General features: G+C 45.1%; 1 protein-coding gene across 1 annotated transcript in view; it reads right to left on the bottom strand.

Annotated features, from left to right (window-relative positions):
• Window positions 1–2,036: 2,036 nt before the first annotated feature.
• zgc:174164 (uncharacterized protein LOC570656 homolog) overlaps window positions 2,037–21,420 on the bottom strand; it is a 66,116-nt gene continuing 46,732 nt past the window's right edge. The window contains exons 21-22 of the mRNA XM_060939265.1: window positions 18,131–18,162; window positions 2,037–2,475 (exon numbers count right to left, since the gene is read on the bottom strand). Coding sequence (XP_060795248.1) covers window positions 2,373–2,475; window positions 18,131–18,162 — 135 coding nt within the window. The 3' untranslated portion in view covers window positions 2,037–2,372. The remainder of the gene's footprint in view (window positions 2,476–18,130; window positions 18,163–21,420) is intronic.

Genomic DNA, 21,420 nt, shown 5'->3' with positions numbered 1-21,420 from the left:
AGAAAAAAATTTAATACTTGGTTATTTATTTATTGAGGAAAATGATCCAATATTACATATCTGTGAGTGGCAAAAGTATGTGAACCTCTAGGATTCGCAGTTAATTTGAAGGTGAAATTAGAGTCAGGCATTTTCAATCAATGGGATGACAATCAGGTGTGAGTGGGCACCCTGTTTTATTTAAAGAACAGGGATCTATCAAAGTCTGATCTTCACAACACATGTTTGTGGAAGTGTATCGTGGCACGAACAAAGGAGATTTCTGAGGACCTCAGAAAAAGCGTTCTTGATGCTCATCAGGCTGGAAAAGGTTACAAAACCATCTCTAAAGAGTTTGGACTCCACCAATCCACAGTCAGACAGATTGTGTACAAATGGAGGAAATTCAAGACCATTGTTACCCTCCCCAGGAGTGGTCAACCAACAAAGATCACTCCAAGAGCAAGGCGTGTAATAGTCGATGAGGTCATAAAGGACCCCAGGGTAACTTCTAAGCAACTGAAGGCCTCTCTCACATTGGGTAATGTTAATGTTCATGAGTCCACCATCAGGAGAACACTGAACAACAATAGTGTGCATGGCAGGGTTGCAAGGAGAAAGCCGCTGCACTCCAAAAAGAACATTGTTGCTCGTCTGCAGTTTGCTAAAGATCACGTGGACAAGCCAGAAGGCGATTGGAAAAATGTTTTGTGGATGGTTAAGACCAAAATACAACTTTTTGGTTTCAATGACAAGCGTTATTTTTGGAGAAAGGAAAACACTGCATTCCAGCATAAGAACCTTATCCCATCTGTGAAACATGGTGGTGGTAGTATCATGGTTTGGGCCAGTTTTGCTGCATCTGGGCCAGGACGGTTTGCCATCATTGATGGAACAATGAATTCTGAATTATACCAGCGAATTCAAAAGGAAAATGTCAGGACATCTATCCATGAACTGAATCTCAAGAGAAGGTGGGTCATGCACCAAGACAACGACCCTAAGCACACAAGTCGTTCTACCAAAGAATGGTTAAAGAAGAAGAAAGTTAATGTTTTGGAATGGCCAAGTCAAAGTCCTGACCTTAATCCAATGGAAATGTTGTGGAAGGACCTGAAGCGAGCAGTTCATGTGAGGAAACCCACCAACATCCCAGAGTTGAAGCTGCTCTGTATGGAGGAATGGGCTAAAATTCCTCCAAGCCGGTGTGCAGGACTGATCAACAGTTACTGCAAACGTTTAGTTGCAGTTATTGCTGCACAAGGGGATCACACCAGATACTGAAAGCAAAGGTTCACATACTTTTGCCACTCACAGATATGTAATATTGAACCATTTTCCTCAATAAATAAATGGCCAAGTATAATATTTTTCTCTCATTTGTTTAACTGGGTTCTCTTTATCTACTTTTAGGACTTGTGTGAAAATCTGATCATGTTTTAGGTCATATTTATGCAGAAATATAGAAAATTCTAAAGGGTTCACAAACTTTCAAGCACCACTGTACTTATCTCGCTGCTCTAGATAAGAAAGAAACACAGGCAGTAAGACTCTTTCCTATGGATTTCTCTAAAGCATTTGATCGTGTCAAGCATAGCATACTCGCAGATAAAGTTATGGGGCAGCCATCTTAATCCGTTCATGGTTAACTGGTATTTAAGGTTTTTAGAAGATAGAAAACAAAGGGTAGTGTGTCATGAAATTGTGTGTGATTGGAAAACAGAGCGTTTTAGGCATAGTTTTTTTTAAGAGAATAATTTTTAAATATAAGTTGATGTAGGTTTTGAGATTAGGTTTTACATTTAGGAATTTCTGTCATTTATATTGTTACACTTGATATGTATTTTTTTAATCGAGTGAATAAAGACTATTACTTAGCCTGAAAAAAACAGACTTGTTTTTATAGCTGCTCTAATGTGGGCGAGTTGTTTCATAAGCATTACACAACATTAAATGCAACTGTAAACAGATAAAAAAAATTGCGACATGATACTCTTAAATTACAAATTGTACTCGTTGGTAAATTGCTATAGAAGGATGAAACATGGGAGCTGTGCTGTTATAAGAAAATATTCATCCTCGAGGTGGTAACAGTTACGCCATCATCACACCACCCCGTTGTTTTATTAGAAACACCTGCATTATACAATTATTTAATCAGTGAATCATATGAAAGCAGCACAGTGCATACAATCAAACAAAAACATGCTAATGAGGGGCATCAGAAATCACCCTACGGCAAAGATACAAACCGTAAACAAAACTCAAATGTGCACTGAGAATATTCACAGAATCACATGACATAACACGAGAGACTACTGGGTCATTTCTTCACTGTGATAATCAACATCACATTTCTGTGCAATTCCACAAACATCCTTTTGTGAGTTTGGTCACTGGACGATGTTCCTGGGTGGAATGGGTCGAGGAACTCCAGGTCCGTTTCTGGGAGGCTGAGAACTCCAAACTGCAGGCTGCACATCATCATAACCCTGACTGTGAGAAGTGCGAGAGCAAACAGAGAATGTAAACATCGCACAGAAAGAACACTGGAGTCATTCGCTATGGAATAAAACACTGCTGCTAAAGGGAAAGACTCTGCGGAGAAGCGTAAACTTCTCTGTAACAGCTTTAACTCTGACGCTGGCGTCGGTACATTGTTTACAGTCTGTCTCAAATAGGAACAAACAAGATCGACGGTGAGCCACTGCTCACTTGCGTATCCCCCCGCTCTCACTTACAACCCCGATTCCAAAAAAGTTGGGACAAAGTACAAATTGTAAATAAAAACGGAATGCAATAATTTACAAATCTCAAAAACTGATATTGTATTCACAATAGAACATAGACAACATATCAAATGTCAAAAGTGAGACATTTTGAAATTTCATGCCAAATATTGGCTCATTTGAAATTTCATGACAGCAACACATCTCAAAAAAGTTGGGACAGGGGCAATAAGAGGCTGGAAAAGTTAAAGGTACAAAAAAGGAACAGCTGGAGGACCAAACTGCAACTCATTAGGTCAGACCCTTTTCAGTCACGTGACCTTCGTAAACGCGACCACCATTTTGGACATGTAGTGGACTTCGGCTCGAATCAGTTTGAATGCGAGGAAGGCGACAAACGAAAAACATAAAAGAAAAAGGAGCGAGATGCAGAAAACACCTTCACTATCCAGCGACGTAGGGCATTTACAGGGCGAGCAGAGGGAGCGCGCTCCGGCTTGCTCAAATTAAGCAGCGCGCTCCGGCTTGCTCCCGGAGTGCTCCGGCCGAGGTTCCGGAGCACACTCCGGTTTGCTCCCCCTCAAATTAAGCAGCGCGCTCCGGCTTGCTCCCGGAGCACTCTGGGAGCAAGCCGGAGCGCGCTGCTTAATTTGAGGGGGAGCAAGCCGGAGCGCGCTCCGGAACCTCGGCCGGAGCACTCCGGAACCTCGGCCGGAGCACTCCGGGAGCAAGCCGGAGCGCGCTGCTTAATTTGAGGGGGAGCAAGCCGGAGCGCGCTCCGGAACCTCGGCCGAAGCACTCCGGGAGCAAGCCGGAGCGCGCTGCTTAATTTGAGGGGGAGCAAGCCGGAGCACGCTCCGGAACCTCGGACGTTGGCTCCGGCAGCTATTTACACCAGATCATAATTACAGTAAACTAGTAAATACAGTAAAGGAAAAACTTGAGACTGAAAGGTTTTAACAGTCATCCAAATGACTGAACGTAAACATTGCTACCATAACTAGCTACTATATTGTTGACATTAGCTAGTCAACAATAGCTACTACAGAAGAACAAAGAGGTTACAATGGGTTATTTTAACCTATTTGGTTACACACTCGCCGCCACAGAATGTTAACAGCAATGTAATGTCTTTTCTGGCTAATTTTATTCGTCTTACCTCCAACAAAGTGGTCACTACACAAGCGTTGGTATGCCGAGGGCTGCCAATCTTTCCTGTTAATGGCCGCTATCCATCTTCTCCGTTGGGATCCGATAAAATGATAAACCTTGCCTTGTTTGTTGATGGTTACTACATCCAGGTGCACAACAATATAGTGGCATGATGGAAGTCTTGCTGAAAGTAAAAACTTTCTTTGCTGCCATTCCTCAATGTTGGCTGTGGTAAACTACTGGTAGTACATGTCCAAAATGGCGGCCGCGTTTGTCGTGACGTCACGTGAAAAGGGTCATTAACATGACTGGGTATAAAAAGAGCATCTTGGAGTGGCAGCGGCTCTCAGAAGTAAAGATGGGAAGAGGATCACCAATCCCCCTAATTCTGCGCCGACAAATAGTGGAGCAATATCAGAAAGGAGTTCGACAGTGTAAAATTGCAAAGAGTTTGAACATATTTTCGGAAAGGCGGTGAGGTGAGGAAAGGACTCTCCAAACATTTTACTGAATTGGATGGCTTTATTGGTGAATTATGCCACCAAAAAAGAACTTTATAGCCGAGGAAGGCAAGGACATTAAAAAGTCACTCGGCTTTCTGGCAGAAGAGGTTTCTGTTATTAAACAGCAACAGAAAACCATCATGGACCAGGTGACGGAAGTGAAGTCGCTCAGGCTGCAGAACGCCGAGAAGGAGCAGTGTCTCGCCCACCTGGAGAGCAGAGTTGCTGATTTAGAACAGTACACCAGGATGAACGACATCATCGTCACTGGGATTCAGATTAAACCCCGGTCATATGCAAAAGCAGTGACAAGGGAGGGGGAATCTGATGAACTGGGCAGCAACTCTGTGGAGCAACAAGTGTCGGCATTCCTACACTCAAAGCGAATCGATATTGATTGCAACAACGTCGAGGCCTGCCACATTCTACACAGGAGAGACAAAGAGAACACCGCCATCATCATGAGATTCATCAGCCGGAAACATAAAGCTACACTGCTGAAACAAGGAAGGAAACTGAAAGGGACAAACGTCTACATCAACGAGCACCTGACAAAACGCAATGCTGACATCGCCAGAAAAGCACGACATCTGAAGAAAGAAAACAAAATTCAATCTACATGGATCACCAACTGCAAAGTATTCATCAAGCTGAATGGTACACCGGAGGAGGCAAGAGTTCCGGTCATATGAAACATTGAGGACTTGGACAAATACCAGTGATGGCTTTCGGGACTGTACGGTGTAGGTGCATTTGGTAATTATTAAGTGATCTCATTAAATCAGTCTCATTAAATTTCTCATCTCATCTCATTATCTCTAGCCGCTTTATCCTTCTACAGGGTCGCAGGCAAGCTGGAGCCTATCCCAGCTGACTACGGGCGAAAGGCGGGGTACACCCTGGACAGGTCGCCAGATCATCACAGGGCTGACACATAGACACAGACAACCATTCACACTCACATTCACACCTACGGTCAATTTAGAGTCACCAGTTAACCTAACCTGCATGTCTTTGGACTGTGGGGGAAACCGGAGCACCCGGAGGAAACCCACGCGGACACGGGGAGAACATGCAAACTCCACACAGAAAGGCCCTCGCCGGCCCCGGGGCTCGAACCCAGGACCTTCTTGCTGTGAGGCGACAGCGCTAACCACTACACCACCGTGCCGCCCTCTCATTAAATTTGAAGGTTAATAATTAAAATGAATCAGTCTCATTTGAATCGTTTGAAGTGAATCACTCAAGGGAATCACTCAAGTGAATCGTTCAAGTGAATCGAATCAGTGAATCATTCAAAGTGAATTATACCATTAATCCTGGTGCTTAATAACAAATTACCAAACAGCTAGATTATGGTATATTCCAAATTATTATTGATCACTTACCATATTACATAACTTATATGCACCTTTTTTAATTCTTTGAGAGATTGGGGACTTCAGATATTTATTGGAACACAAATAAAAAACAGTTTGTTCAATAAATGAATTTATTATAACAAAGATAAAAAAAATTTTTGAATAATGTCAGCATATATATATATATATATATATATATATATATATATATATATATATATATATATATATGAATGATGATATGGTCATATACTTGAGTATGTACCGGTAGATGTATAAGAGCTTGTGTGTGTGTGTGTGAGAGGCTATAAAGTTTGGAATGTTATCTGTGAAAGGGAGAGCCAGGGTGTGTGTGTGTGTGTGTGTGTGTGTGAGGGGGCTATAATGTTTGGAATGTTATCTGAGGTGTTGGGGGGAAGGTGAGTCCCCCCCCGTGGTTTGCCTTGAGACAAAGGAATTCCACCTACTTTATAACATTATCAAATTCACTGAAATCTTGATAAGGTCAAAATGTATAATAAGAATGAAATTGAGGATATTAGTAAGGAATAAGAGAGAGACAGAGACATGCACAGCCTATCTAATTGAGATATTAAAAACAAAACAGATCAATTCAACACGCTGCGTGTTTAACAGTGTAACAGATAAACCTGGGTTTAAATTCACACTTTTTCAATAAAAGCTAAATTCCTAAGACTGATCTTTATTATGCCCAAATGCCAAAACCTTACTCAATATTCTTTAGCCAGATATGAAGAGATATTCGCCGTTGTAGAGCACGTGAGTCGATTCCGTGAGTTGATTCCGTCGACAGAGAACTTCTCTTGATCCGACGCGTCGTGGCTCGTGATGAGAAGAAAAGTCTCTGATTAAAATTAATGTGCACAGCGCTTCAATCAGGAGGAATTCTGGTCGCTCCTAATTACAAATTAAAACTGCGTTTGGGCGGCAGTCGTGACGTCACTTCTAATACGAATAAACCGGTTGTAACTCAGGTTAAGTTTAAAGATCGCGCGACTCTGGAGTTTACCTTGGCCAAGGGTAAGAAAGAAATCGCGCTGAATGATGGATCTTGCAAGAAAGAGGTGTTTTGGGGTTTGCCCGCGAAGCGAGCGGCCTCTTTATGTCTGCAGTATTGCAACCGCGACGGGAAAGAGGAAGAGCGGAAGTTCGTTCCATGATTTATGCATTCATAGCGGACGTGGTGATGGTGATCCTGCCCCGGCGTGACGTAGGTCAACGCGGAAGTGGGCTGATGGGAGATGTAGTTTCTAAAGGGACTGTACCTACAATGGTAATCAGTACTGACGTGACACTACACCAAACTCAACCATGACACACACCGAAATAACTTTCATCCATTACCCGGAACACTACTCGGCTCACGCAATTGCTTGTTGATTATGAAAACCTGGAACTGAAACCACATGAATTCACTGACCATAAACTATTGGATACAGAAAATGACATAGACCCGGACAATAACTTTTTTTCAACCATTAATGACAATTGCCACTATTTCACAGAGGAACAGTACAATCAGTCCACTCAGGCTGTGGGAAAATTATCAATAATACACTTCAACAGCAGACGCATGTACACTAACTTCAAACACATCAAGAAATACTGAAGTCAGTTTACTCATCCATTCAGCATAATTGCCGTATCGGAGACCTGGATTGACCTGGAGAAAGGAGTGGATTTCGAACTGGCTGGATATGAATTTAATTACCGGTATATAAACAGGAAAAATAAAGGTGGAGGAGGAGTGGCGGTGTATGTGGACTGTAATTTGAATTATAAGTTAATAGATGGCATGACAGCGGTGATTGATAACTTATTAGAATATTTAACAATCGAAATTAATATTGAAAAAAGTAGAAATGTATTAATTAGTTGTATATATAGAGCGCCAGAAACTAGTATAGAGGCGTTTAAGGGCTGGGTAGAAAAGACATTTACAGTAGATAATAAAAAAGTTATCTTCATTTGTGGGGATACTAATATTGATCTGTTGAACCCTAATAAGCACAGTATGACTGAGGAATTTATTAATACCATGTACAGTATGAGTCTCCACCCAAAAATTACCAGACCCACCAGAATTACTGACCATAGTGCTACCTTAATAGATAATATATTTACCAATGATATAGATAATAACATTATAAGTGGAATATTAATCAATGATATGAGTGATCATCTACCAGTTTTTACAATTTATGACTGCAATCATAAGAGAAATGTGACAGACCTTAAACTTAAGTATAGAAGAGTTAGGATTGAGGAGGCCATGTTTGCATTAAATAATGATTTATTAATGCAAGACTGGGAATCAGTTTATATTGAGAATAGCATTGATAGAGCATATGATAACTTTAAGTATGTTCAAATTATTATATGATAAAAAAATTGCCCACTGAAGCAATATAGTACAAAACAAAACTATAATGACCAACCTTGGATTACTAAGGGATTACAAAATGCCTGTAAGAAGAAAAACACACTATATAGAGAATTTATTAAATTAAGAACCAAAGAGGCAGAAAATAAATATAAAAAATATAAAAAGTTAACGAGTATCATAAGGAGATGAAGGAAGGATTATTATGGTAAATTAATATATAATAACAAAAATAATTTTAAAGGAATATGGAATATATTAAATAGTATTATTAAAGATGGCTCTGGACAAATACGTTACCCTAAATACAACCCCGATTCCAAAAAAGTTGGGACAAAGTACAAATTGTAAATAAAAATGGAATGCAATAATTTACAAATCTCAGAAACTGATCTTGTATTCACAATAGAACATAGACAACATATCAAATGTAGAAAGTGAGACATTTTGAAATTTCATGCCAAATATTGGCTCATTTGAAATTCCATGGCAGCAACACATCTCAAAAAAGTTGGGACGAGGCAATAAGAGGCAGGAAAGCTTAAAGGTACAAAAAGGGAACAGCTGGAGGACCAAATTGCAACTCATTAGGTCAATTGGCAATAGGTCATTAACATGACTGGGTATAAAAAGAGCATCTTGGAGTGGCAGCGGCTCTCAGAAGTAAAGATGGGAAGAGGATCACCAATCCCCCTAATTCTGCACCGACAAATAGTGGAGCAATATCAGAAAGGAGTTCGACAGTGTAAAATTGCAAAGAGTTTGAACATATCATCATCTACAGTGCATAATATCATCAAAAGATTCAGAGAATCTGGAAGAATCTCTGTGCGTAAGGGTCAAGGCCGGAAAACCATACTGGGTACCCGTGATCTTCGGGCCCTTAAGGCCTCTGCATGCTCGTGCGACAAGGCTTTCACAGATAGCTTTTCGCAGACAGTTGTAATTTATTGTTGAGCGGGGGAATAGGCATGCGCGATGTTATTCACCGGCACAACGCAAGGGGGCGCGAAGTCGCTAGGAGGAGTTGGTGGGTGTGGTTAGTGGAGTGTTTATCCTCCGGTTACTTATAATGACTAGAACTTTTTTTTTTTATAATGACTAGAACTGGAGTCGTATAGATGTACGTACTTCCTCACTTCCTCAATCAACCGCTCTTCGTGCTGCTCCATCTTCGCTCGTGTTTTTAAAAATGCCGGTCGTGAAAACAAAACAAACCGGGAAAGCAGGGAAGCGGAAGTGCATGTACAGCGGATGTAGAGTGGACCAATCAGAGCCCTCTTGTCTGCGAGGCTTCTGCGGTGGTCACAATTTTTGGGAGGTGCGCGCAGAGAGTCTGCGAAGGTGGGGGGGCTACGCAGACACTGTCTGCGACACCGTCTGCGAGGACTGGGTTGTCAGCATAAATTGGCCTTTAGACGGCACTGCATCACATACAGGCATGCTTCTGTATTGGAAATCACAAAATGGGCTCAGGAATATTTCCAGAGAACATTATCTGTGAACACAATTCACCGTGCCATCCGCCGTTGCCAGCTAAAACTCTATAGTTTAAAGAAGAAGCCATATCTAAACGTGATCCAGAAGCGCAGACGTCTTCTCTGGGTCAAGGCTCATTTAAAATGGACTGTGGCAAAGTGGAAAACTGTTCTGTGGTCAGACGAATCAAAATTTGAAGTTCTTTATGGAAATCAGGGACGCCGTGTCATCCGGACTAAAGAGAAGGACGACCCAAGTTGTTATCAGCGCTCAGTTCAGAAGCCTGCATCTCTGATGGTATGGGGTTGCATTAGTGCGTGTGGCATGGGCAGCTTACACATCTGGAAAGACACCATCAATGCTGAAAGGTATATCCAGGTTCTAGAGCAACATATGCTCCCATCCAGATGACGTCTCTTTCAGGGAAGACCTTGCATTTTCCAACATGACAATGCCAAACCACATACTGCATCAATTACAGCATCATGGCTGCGTAGAAGAAGGGTCCGGGTACTGAACTGGCCAGCCTGCAGTCCAGATCTTTCACCCATAGAAAAAACATTTGGTGCATCATAAAACGGAAGATACAACAAAAAAGACCTAAGACAGTTGAGCAACTAGAATCCTACATTAGACAAGAATGGGTTAACATTCCTATCCCTAAACTTGAGCAACTTGTCTCCTCAGTCCCCAGACGTTTACAGACTGTTGTAAAGAGAAAAGGGGATGTCTCACAGTGGTAAACATGGCCTTGTCCCAACTTTTTTGAGATGTGTTGTTGTCATGAAATTTAAAATCACCTAATTTTTCTCTTTAAATTATACATTTTCTCAGTTTAAACATTTGATATGTCATCTATGTTCTATTCTGAATAAAATATGGAATTTTGAAACTTCGTACTTTGTCCCAACTTTTTTGGAATCGGGGTTGTATATATATATATATATATATATATATATATGCATTATTGTATATAATATATAAGCATAATATGCATAATTATGATATGGGTATCTGTGTATGTATGGATGTGTATAGTTATAGGTATGTGTATATGTATGTACTGTATATATGTATTGTATGTGTGTATATATGCATAAGTATTTGTATATATGATTTGATTTGGTCGATATTATACCATGTTGGTATGTCTTGGTATGTTGGTATGTTTTTTTTTTTGTTGATTTTGCTTTCTTTTGTATATATAGTTTATTATGGTAGAAAGTGGCGTTTGATTAACGGTGGTATAGAGGTTTAGGATTTGATAAGTTATTTACTTCTTCCTAATCCTTTCCGAACATTATGTTATTGCCTTGTGGCTACGCTATTCTGTTTGTTTATGATGATGTTTTGATGATTGCATTTTTTATTTTTATTTTTATTTTTTTGTTTTTATATCTTCTTTACTGTTCGGAATCAATCAATCAATCAATCATATCATCATCTACAGTGCATAATATCATGAAAAGATTCAGAAAATCTGGAAGAATCTCTGTACGTAAGGGTCAAGGCTGGAAAACCATACTGGGCGCCCGTGATCTTCGGCCCCTTAGACGGCACTGCATCACATACAGACATGCTTCTGTATTGGAAATCACAAAATGGGCTCAGGAATATTTCCAGAGAACATTATCTGTGAACACAATTCACCGTGCCATCTGCCGTTGCCAGCTAAAACTCTATAGTTCAAAGAAGAAGCCGTATCTAAACATGATCCAGAAGCGCAGACGTCTTCTCTGGGCCAAGGCTCATTCAAAATGGACTGTGGCAAAGTGGAAAACTGTTCTGTGGTCAGAAGAATCAAAATTTGAAGTTCTTTATGGAAATCAGGGACACCGTGTCATTCGGACTAAAGAGGAGAAGGACGACCCAAGTTGTTACCAGTGCTCAGTTCAGAAGCCTGCATCTCTGATGGTATGGGGTTGCATTAGTGCGTGTGGCATGGGCAGCTTACACATCTGGAAAGATACCATCAATGCTGAAAGGTATATCCAGGTTCTCGAGCAACATATGCTCCCATCCAGACGACGTCTCTTTCAGGGAAGACCTTGCATTTTCCAACATGACAATGCCAAACCATATACTGCATCAATTACAGCATCATGGCTGCATAGAAGAAGGGTCCGGGTACTGAACTGGCCAGCCTGCAGTCCAGATCTTTCACCCATAGAAAGCATTTGGCGCATCATAAAATGGAAGATACGACAAAAAAGACCTAAGACAGTTGAGCAACTAGAATCCTACTGTGGCTGCGGGGGCGTGGTCAAGCGCCGGTCTGTGACAGGACGGCGGAGTCAGGGAAGGTACGTGGCAGAATCACTACACCTGATGGCAATTAACCTGTGTTTGTGTGTGTCTTCCCAGTGACCGCGCCCTATTTAAGGAGGGACAGCGAGAGCAGAGGAGCTCATCCCGAACCCAGATGCCGGTTGTGTGTGTGTGTCTGCATTAACAGCATTGTTTTCACTGAAAAGTGTGGCAATAAAAGCCGTAGTGTACAAACCTGATCTCTGTCCTGCCGTCCTCTGTGCTCCACCCTTAGTGGGAACTGTTACAGTGGTGCCGAAACCCGGGAAGTGGAGCACCAGCCAATCAGCCCCATGGAGTCCTCCCTGTTCGCCAACCTGGTCCACGCCCTCGCCACGGCCCAGCAAAGCCAGCACCAGGCGCTCGTCATCCTCCGAAAGGAACAAGAGAGATGCTTCGAGGCCCTGGTGCTGGCCCAGCAAGAAGACCGAGAGGCGTTCCGGCACCTCCTCGCGTCGGCGGGGTCCACCAGCGCTCCTACCGCGGGCCCGTCTCCCCTCACCGTCACTAAGATGGGCCCGCAGGACGACCCCGAGGCGTTCATCACGTTCTTCGAACAAGTCGCAGAAGCCTCGGGGTGGCCGATGGAGCAGCGCGCGGCGCGCCTCCTCCCCCTGCTAACGGGAAAGGCACAGCTGGCCGCGCTACAGCTCCCCGCCGACCGGCCTACGCGGACCTCTGCCGGGCCGTCCTCCAGCGCGTGGGGCGCACCCCAGAACAGCAGCGCCAGCGCTTCCGCGCGTTGCGCTTGGAGGAAGTCGGCCGGCTGTTTGCGTTTGGCCAACAGCTCCGGGATGCCTGCTGGCAGTGGTTGAGGGCCGACAACCGCGACGCCGAGGGAATCATCGACTAGGTGGTGTTGGAACAATTCATCGCTTGCTTGCCAGCAGGAACCGCGGAGTGGGTCCAGTGCCACCGCCCGGCATCGCTGGATCAGGCAGTCGTGCTGGCGGAGGACCATTTGGCGGCTGTTCCGGCGGCAGGACAGCAGATGGCATCTTCTCTTCTCTCTCTCTCCCCCTCCTCCTGTGTCCCGTCCTCGCCCCATTCCCCCACCGTGGAGGCGGGGGCCGGCACCACTCCAGCCGGCCTGCCGCACCCGCGGTGCCCTCCCGTTTCTCCCTTCTGTGTCTGTCTCTCCCCCCCCTCAGATGAGTGAGCCCCAGAACACTGGTGCAGAGGGAAAGCCCGGGCCGCTTCGCTGGCGCTGCGGGGAACCGGGCCACCTTCAACAGCAGTGCACGGCGATGGAAGTGGGCGCGGTGGTTCGGATCCCCGATGCGCCAGAGGCCGCCCTCAATTGGGCCGGAGCATATCGCATACCGGTGAGTATCCAAGGGGATACATATCAGGTGTTGGTTGATTCTGGCTGTAATCAGACCTCAATTCACCAAAGCCTGGTGCAACACGAGGCATTGGGGGGAGCACAGGGGGTGAAGGTGTTGTGTGTGCACAGGGACGTTCACAGCTACCCTTTGGTGTCGGTCCACATTTTTTTCAGAGGGGAAAAAGTTATAGTGAAGGCGGCGGTTAATCCTCGCCTTACCCACTCTTTAATTTTGGGGACTGATTGGCTGGGATTTCAGGATTTAATGATGCACTTAGTCAAGAGTGGGTCCTACCATTTAATGGGGGGAGGTCCCGGTGTCGCTTTGGCAGGAGCAGCTGTCACAGAGCCGTCTACGTCATCTCTGCGTCAGAGTGAGGAGCCGCCGGCTCCTCCTCCCTCTCTTGGGGAATCCCTCGCAGATTTCCCATTAGAGCAATCGCGAGACGAGACTCTGCGACATGCATTTGACCAAGTGAGAGTAATCGATGGTCAAACGCTCCAGCCGAACGCCACCCCGTCCTTCCCCTACTTTGCGATTATGAAGGATAGGTTATACCGAGTGATGCAGGACACTCAAACTAAAGAGCAAGTCACACAGCTTTTGATTCCGAAGAGCCGCCGGGAATTGGTATTCCAGGCGGCTCACTTTAATCCCATGGCTGGACACTTAGGGCAGGATAAGACACTAGCCCGAATAATGGCCCGATTCTATTGGCCGGGGATTCGCGGCGATGTTCGTAGGTGGTGTACAGCATGCCGCGAATACCAGTTAGTAAATCCAGCGGCCATTCCAAAAGCGCCTTTGCGCCCTCTTCCATTGATCGAGACCCCGTTTGAGAGAATTGGGATGGATCTCGTCGGGCCATTAGATCGGTCAGCACGGGGGTACCGCTTTATATTAGTTCTGGTGGACTATGCAACGCGATACCCGGAAGCAGTGCCTCTGCGCAATATCTCAGCACGCAGTATTGCAGAGGCACTCTTCCGCGTCATCTCCCGAGTTGGAATCCCGAAAGAGATTCTGACTGATCAAGGCACTACATTTATGTCATGGACACTGCGCGAACTGTATGGGTTATTGGGGATTAAGCCGATCCGCACCAGTGTGTATCACCCACAAATGGACGGTTTAGTGGAACGGTTCAATCGCACCCTCAAAAATATCATTTAAAAATTCGTAAGTGAGGACGCACGTAATTGGGATCAGTGGCTCGAGCCCTTGTTGTTCTCAGTGCGAGAGTTTCCCCAAGCCTCCACGGGGTTCTCCCCGTTTGAATTATTATATGGGCGTAAGCTGCGCGGCATCCTAGACGTGCTGCAGGAAAATTGGGAGGAGGGACCTTCACAAAGCAAGAACGAAATTCAATACGTTATGGACCTGCGCGCAAAACTCCACACGCTCACCCACCTAACCCAGGAGAATTTGCGGCAGGCCCAGGAACGGCAAGCCCGCCTGTACAACAAGGGTATGCGCCTTAGGGAGTTCACACAGGGAGATAAAGTACTCGTACTGTTGCCCACTTCGAGCTCCAAATTGATCGTCAAGTGCCAAGGACCCTTTGAGGTCACACGGCGAGTCAGGGACGTCGACTACAAGGTGAGGCGAACGGACAGGGGTGGGGCGCTACAAATTTACCACCTCAATCTGCTTAAACTCTGGAAGGAGGAGGTCCCCGTGGAGTTGGTGTCGGTGGTTCCGGAGAAGGCGGAGCTGGGGCCAGAGGTTCAAAAAGGGACACTGACATCACGTACCCCTCCGGTCCCCTGTGGAGACCACCTCTCCCCGACCCAGCTCACGGAGGTCGCCCAGTTGCAGACCGAGTTTTCGGATGTGTTCTCGCCCCTGCCCGGTTGCACTAACCTCATAGAGCACCACATAGAGACGCCCCCGGGGGTGGTAGTGCGTAGCCGCCCTTACAGACTACCCGAACACAAAAAAAAGGTGGTTCGGGAAGAACTTGAGACCATGCTCGAAATGGGCATCGTCGAGGAGTCCCACAGTGACTGGAGCAGCCCGGTGGTCTTGGTACCCAAGGCCGACGGGTCGGTCCGGTTCTGTGTGGACTACAGAAAAGTCAACGCGGTGTCTAAATTCGATGCGTACCCAATGCCTCGTATTGATGAGTTGCTCGATCGACTCGGCACTGCTCACTTTTATTCAACACTGGATTTGACGAAGGGATATTGGCAGATCCCCTTGACTCCCCTATCCCGAGAAAAAACGACCTTTTCCACACCGTTTGGTTTACACCAATTCATCACCCTTCCGTTTGGGCTGTTTGGGGCGCCCGCTACGTTTCAGCGGCTGATGGGCAGAGTCCTCTGCCCCCACGCCACGTATGCGGCCGCGTATCTAGATGATATCATCATCTATAGTAATGACTGGCCGAGGCACCTTGAACATCTGAGGGCCGTCCTTAGGTCGCTGAGGCGAGCGGGGCTCACAGCCAACCCAAAGACGTGTGCGATTGGGCGGGTGGAAGTATCTGGGCTTCCACTTGTGCAATGGGCAGGTGCGTCCCCAAATTAATAAGACGGCAGCGATTGCGGCCTGCCCGAGACCCAAGACCAAAAAGGGGGTGAGACAGTTCCTGGGGTGGCTGGCTATTACCGTAGGTTTATACCTAATTGTTCGGATGTCACCAGCCCGCTGACTGATCTCACTAAAAAGGGGGCCCAAGATCCGGTCCAGTGGACGGAGCAATGCCAGCGGGCTTTTTCAGAGCTAAAGGCTGCACTGTGTGGGGGGCCACTTTTACACTCCCCTGACTTTTCTCTCCCCTTTGTGTTGCAGACCGATGCGTCGGACAGAGGGCTGGGGGCAGTTTTGTCCCAGGAGGTGGAGGAGGAGGACCGCCCCATCCTCTACATCAGTAGGAAGCTGTCAGTGCGTGAGGGGCGCTACAGCACCATTGAAAAGGAGTGTCTGGCGATCAAGTGGGCAGTCCTCACCCTCCTTTACTACCTGCTGGGGCGCCCTTTCACCCTCTGTTCGGACCACGTGCCCCTCCAGTGGCTCCACCACATGAAAGATGCCAACACACGGATCACCCATTGGTATCTGGCACTCCAACCCTTCAATTTTAAGGTGATCCACAGGCCGGGGGCGCAGATGGTCATGGCGGACTTCCTCTCTCGTCGGGGGGGGGGGGGGGGGGGGGGGGGGGGGGGGGGGGAGTCAGCTGCAGGCCGGACGGCCTGAGTCGGGCGGTGGGGGTATGTGGCAGCGGGGGCGTGGTCAAGCGCCGGTCTGTGACAGGAGGGCGGAGTCAGGGAAGGTAAGTGGCAGAATCACTACACCTGACGGCAATTAACCTGTGTTTGTGTGTGTCTTCCCAGTGACCGCACCCTATTTAAGGAGGGAGAGCGAGAACAGAGGAGCTCATCCCGAACCCAGATGCCAGTTGTGTGTGTGTGTCTGCATTAACAGCATTGTTTTCACTGAAAAGTGTGGCAATAAAAGCCGTAGTGTACAAACCTGATCTCTGTCCTGCCGTCCTCTGTGCTCCACCCTTAGTGGGAACTGTTACTCCTACATTAGACAAGAATGGGTTAACATTTCTATCCCTAAACTTGAGCAACTTGTCTCCTCAGTCCCCAGATGTTTACAGACTGTTGTAAAGAGAAAAGGGGATGTCTCACAGTGGTAAACATGGCCTTATCCCAACTTTTTTGAGATGTGTTGTCATGAAATTTAAAATCACCTAATTTTTCTCTTTAAATGATGCATTTTCTCAGTTTAAACACTTGATATGTCATCTATGTTCTATTCTGAATAAAATATGGAATTTTGAAGCTTCCACGTCATTGCATTCCGTTTTTATTTACAATTTGTACTTTGTCCCAACTTTTTTGGAATTGGGGTTGTACAGAATGCAAGCAATCGAAGGAATAGGACACTTATTACAGTATGAATGTTGACTTCAACAAATAATGAACCCTGAAACAAGTAAGTAAAGAACAGTGTCTCTTCCCGGGTATTTCAAATAGCATCTTGGTAAACTGTCATTTTGAAATAGCATTTTGCTTCCTGAAATAGTGTCAAAATCCATGCTATATATTTCGTAAATACATTCAGTCGGTAAACAGGAACTTGATGTGCGACAGACCTGAAAACAATATACACAGTATAGAACCCCAAGCTGAAGCTCGGTACCAAATATCAAGCAGTTATGATTTGTAGTTGCTGAGAAAAAGTTACGAAATTTTTGTAAATCCACGCTATATGTTTCGTAAATACGTTAAATCAGTAAACAGGAAGTTGATGTGCGACAGACGTGAAAATGGTATAGAACCCCAAGCTGAAGCTCGGTACCAAATATCAAGCAGTTGTGATTTGTAGTTGCGGAGAAAAGTATTACGAAAATTTTGTAAATCTACACTATATGTTTTGTAAATACATTCTGTCGGTAAACAGGAAGTCGATGTGCGACAGACCTGAAAACAGTAGACATGGTATAGAACCCCAAGCTGAAGCTCGGTACCAAATATCAAGCAGTTGTGATTTGTAGTTGCTGAGAAAAGTGTTATGAAAATTTTGTAACTCTACACTATATATTTCGTAAATACATTCTGTCGGTAAACAGGAAGTCGATGTGCGACAGACGTGAAAACAGTAGACAAGGTATAGAACCCCAAGTTGAAGTTTGGTACCAAGTGGCTATGATTTTGTGGTTGCTGAGAAAAAGGGTGTTGCGGACGGATGGAGATACGGACGGACGGACAGAGGTTAAAAACCAGTATACCCCCCTCCTTTGGAGGGAGGTATAATAATTAGTCATTTAAGCCAGACTTGGACCCGGATCAATCAGTAAATATTAATAATGTATGATGTATTAACAGATATGTACAGATATATATCAGTTACTGTATATACTGTATATTACCTTGGCTGAGCTCCCGGGGTGGCAGATGGATACTGAAACAAACACCAAAGGTAAAATCATTATGGTCAGAGACTCAGGTATTAGCTGTACATGAAAATAGCACCATGCCATTGTATAAAGCGAACAGGATAGGACAGTGGGGACTGGTTTCCTCCGCCCCGAGCAGTTCACATGACCCACTAATGTTACACATAAAACATGGGAATGTTCTTCAGAACAACTTCAGACTGCTATTTCTTACTGCACAGGGACAAAATGAGCATGTGTATTTCACACCTCGACACTTCTCATCCTCAGAAAAGTTTGTACAGTTAATTTAGTGAATAAGTACAGAACGCATCAGAGTCGGATTCAGAGTCAGCGAATTTCCTCTGCAGGGAAAGTTCCTCGTATTCAGAGTCGGCTTATGCAGCTTTCCTGAGCTCCACATTCAGACGATTAAAATCAGTGACGTGAAAATCCATCCATCCATTATCCGTAACCGCTTATCCTGTGCAGGGTTGTGGGCAAGCTGGAGCCTATCCCAGCTGACTATGGGCGAGAGGCAGGGTACACCCTGGACAAGTCGCCAGGTCATCGCAGGGCTGATACATAGAGACAAACAACCATTCACACTCACATTCACACATATGGTCAATTTAGAGCCACCAATTAGCCTAACCTGCATGTCTTTGGACTGTGGGGGGAACCGGAGCACCCGGAGGAAACCCACGCAGACACGGGGAGGACATGCAAACTCCACACAGAAAGGCCTCCGTCAACCATTGGGCTCGAACCCAGAACCTTTTTGCTGTGAGGCGACAGTGCTAACCACTACACCACCGTGCCGCCAACATACATACATACATACATACATAATCTGTAGCCACTTATCCTAGACAGGGTCGCAGGCGAGCTGGAGCCTATCCCAGCTGACTAAGAGTGAGAGGCAGGGTACACCCTGGACAAGTCGCCAGGTCATCGCAGGGCTGATACATAGAGACAAACAACCATTCACACTCGCATTCACACCTATGGTCAATTTAGAGCCACCAATTAGCCTAACCTGCATGTCTTTGGACTGTGGGGGAAACCGGAGCACCCGGCGGAAACCCCTGCAGACACGGGGAGAACATGCAAACTCCACACAGAAAGGCCCTCGCCGGCCACTGGGCTCAAACCTAGAACCTTCTTGCTGTAAGGCGACAGTGCTAACCACTACACCACCGTGCTGCCAACACGAAAACCTCTAAAACTAAATGTTTATGTGATCATATTTTTTGTGTTTGTCCATCGCCATTGCGAAGATGACCATAACATCAGAGTCGCTGAATTAGGCTCAATGTGTCTGAAGATGACGGATGAGGCCAATTTGGGCACAAAAGTATCGTACACGTTGAGTAACAGTTAAAGAGGTGCCCTCATCTTACGGACTTCACGTTTCCTCCTACACTCTGTCAAGCGTGATGACTCCGCATCACTGAACCCTTTATTTATGGCAGCGCTCCAGGAAGGACGGTCTGGTGCAAGGCTTTCCCACAAATTGGCGCAATTATTTTCAGAGACCCCTTGAGATTGTCTTTGAATCTTTTTCCACTAACCTCCAATAGATCTTTTACCAGAAGACAACTTACCATAAAATAACTGTTTAGGGAGCCGTGAATCAGACATGTGATCATACAGTGCCTTGCAAAAGTATTTATCCCCCTTTGTGGTTGTCCTGTTTTGTTGAATTACAAGCTGGAATTAAAATAAATGTTTGGATGGTTAGCACCATTTGATTTACACAACATGTCTACCACTTTACAGGTGAAAATTATTGTTTTATTGTGATGCAAACAATAATTAAGATGAAAAAACAGAAATCTGGAGTGTGCATAGGTATTCACCCCCCAAAGTAAATAGTTTGTAGAGCCACCTTGTGCTGCAATTACAGCTGCAAGTCTCTTGGGGTATGTCTCTATTAGCTTACCACATCTAACCACTGGGATTTTTGCCCATTTCTCAAGGCAAAACTGCTCCAACTCCTTCAAGTTAGATGGGTTTCGTTGGTGCACAGCAATCTTCAAGTTATGCCACAGATTCTCAATTGGATTGAGGTCTGGGCTTTGACTAGGCCATTCCAAGGCATTTAAATGTTTCCCTTTAAACCACTCCAGTATAGCTTTAGCAGTATGTTTAGGGTTATTGTCCTGCTGGAATGTGAACCTTCGTCCCAGTCTCAAACCTCTGGCCGACTCAAACAGGTTTTCCTCTAGAATTGCCCTGTATTTAGTGCCATCCATCTTTCCTTCAGTCCTGACCAGCTTTCCTGTCCCTGCAGATGAAAAACATCCCCACAGCATGATGCTGCCACCGCCATGCTTCACTGTTGGAATGGTGTTCTCAGGGTGTTGGGTTTACACCACATGTGGCATTTCCCATAATGTCCCAAAAGATCAATTTTAGTCTCATTTGACCAGAGAATCTTCTTCCATGTGTTTGAGGAGTCTGGCACATGCTGCTGGGCAAACTCCAAATGTGTTTTCTTAAGCAATGGCTTTTTTTTCTGGTCACTCTTCCAGAAAGCCCCACTCTGTGGAGTGCATGGCTTAAAGTGTTCCTATGGACAGATACTCCCATCTCCGCTGTGGATCTTTGCAGCTCCTTCAGTGTTATCTTTGGTGTCTTTGTTGCATCTCTGATTAATGCCCTCCTTGCCCGGTCTGTGAGTTTTGGTGGGCGGGGCCTTCTCTTGTCAGGTTTGTAGTGATGCCATATTCTTTCCATTTTGCTATAATGGATTTAATGGTGCTCTGTGGGATATTCAAAGTTCGGGATATTTTTTATAACCCAACCCTGATCTATACTTCTCCACAACTTTGTCTCTGACCTGTTTGGAGGCTCCTTGGTTTTCATGTTGCTTGCTTCGTAGTGTTGCAGAGTCAGGGTCCTTCCAGAACAGGGTGATTTATACAGACATCATGTGACAGATCATGTGACATTTTGATTGCACACAGGTGGATCTTAATCAACTAATTATGTGACTTATGAAGTGAATTGTTTGGAGCAGCTCTTACTTAGGGGTTTCATATGAAAAGAGGTGAATACCTATCTATGCACACTCCAGATAAAACAACAACTTTTACCTTTAAAGTTGTAGGCATGTTGTGTAAATCAAATGATGCTAGCCCTCCAGAAATCCATTTTAATTCCAACTTGTAATGCGACAAAACCGGACAAACACCAAGGGGGATGAATACTTTCGCAAGACACTGTATGTCATCATATACAGAGCAACTGTTTACAGATTTTGATAATAAAGCAGTATC

This window comes from Neoarius graeffei, chromosome 14, assembly GCF_027579695.1.
Source record: "Neoarius graeffei isolate fNeoGra1 chromosome 14, fNeoGra1.pri, whole genome shotgun sequence".
NCBI lineage: Eukaryota > Metazoa > Chordata > Actinopteri > Siluriformes > Ariidae > Neoarius > Neoarius graeffei.
Note: the sequence above shows the minus strand (reverse complement) of the source record. Positions and strands in the feature narration are given on the sequence as shown.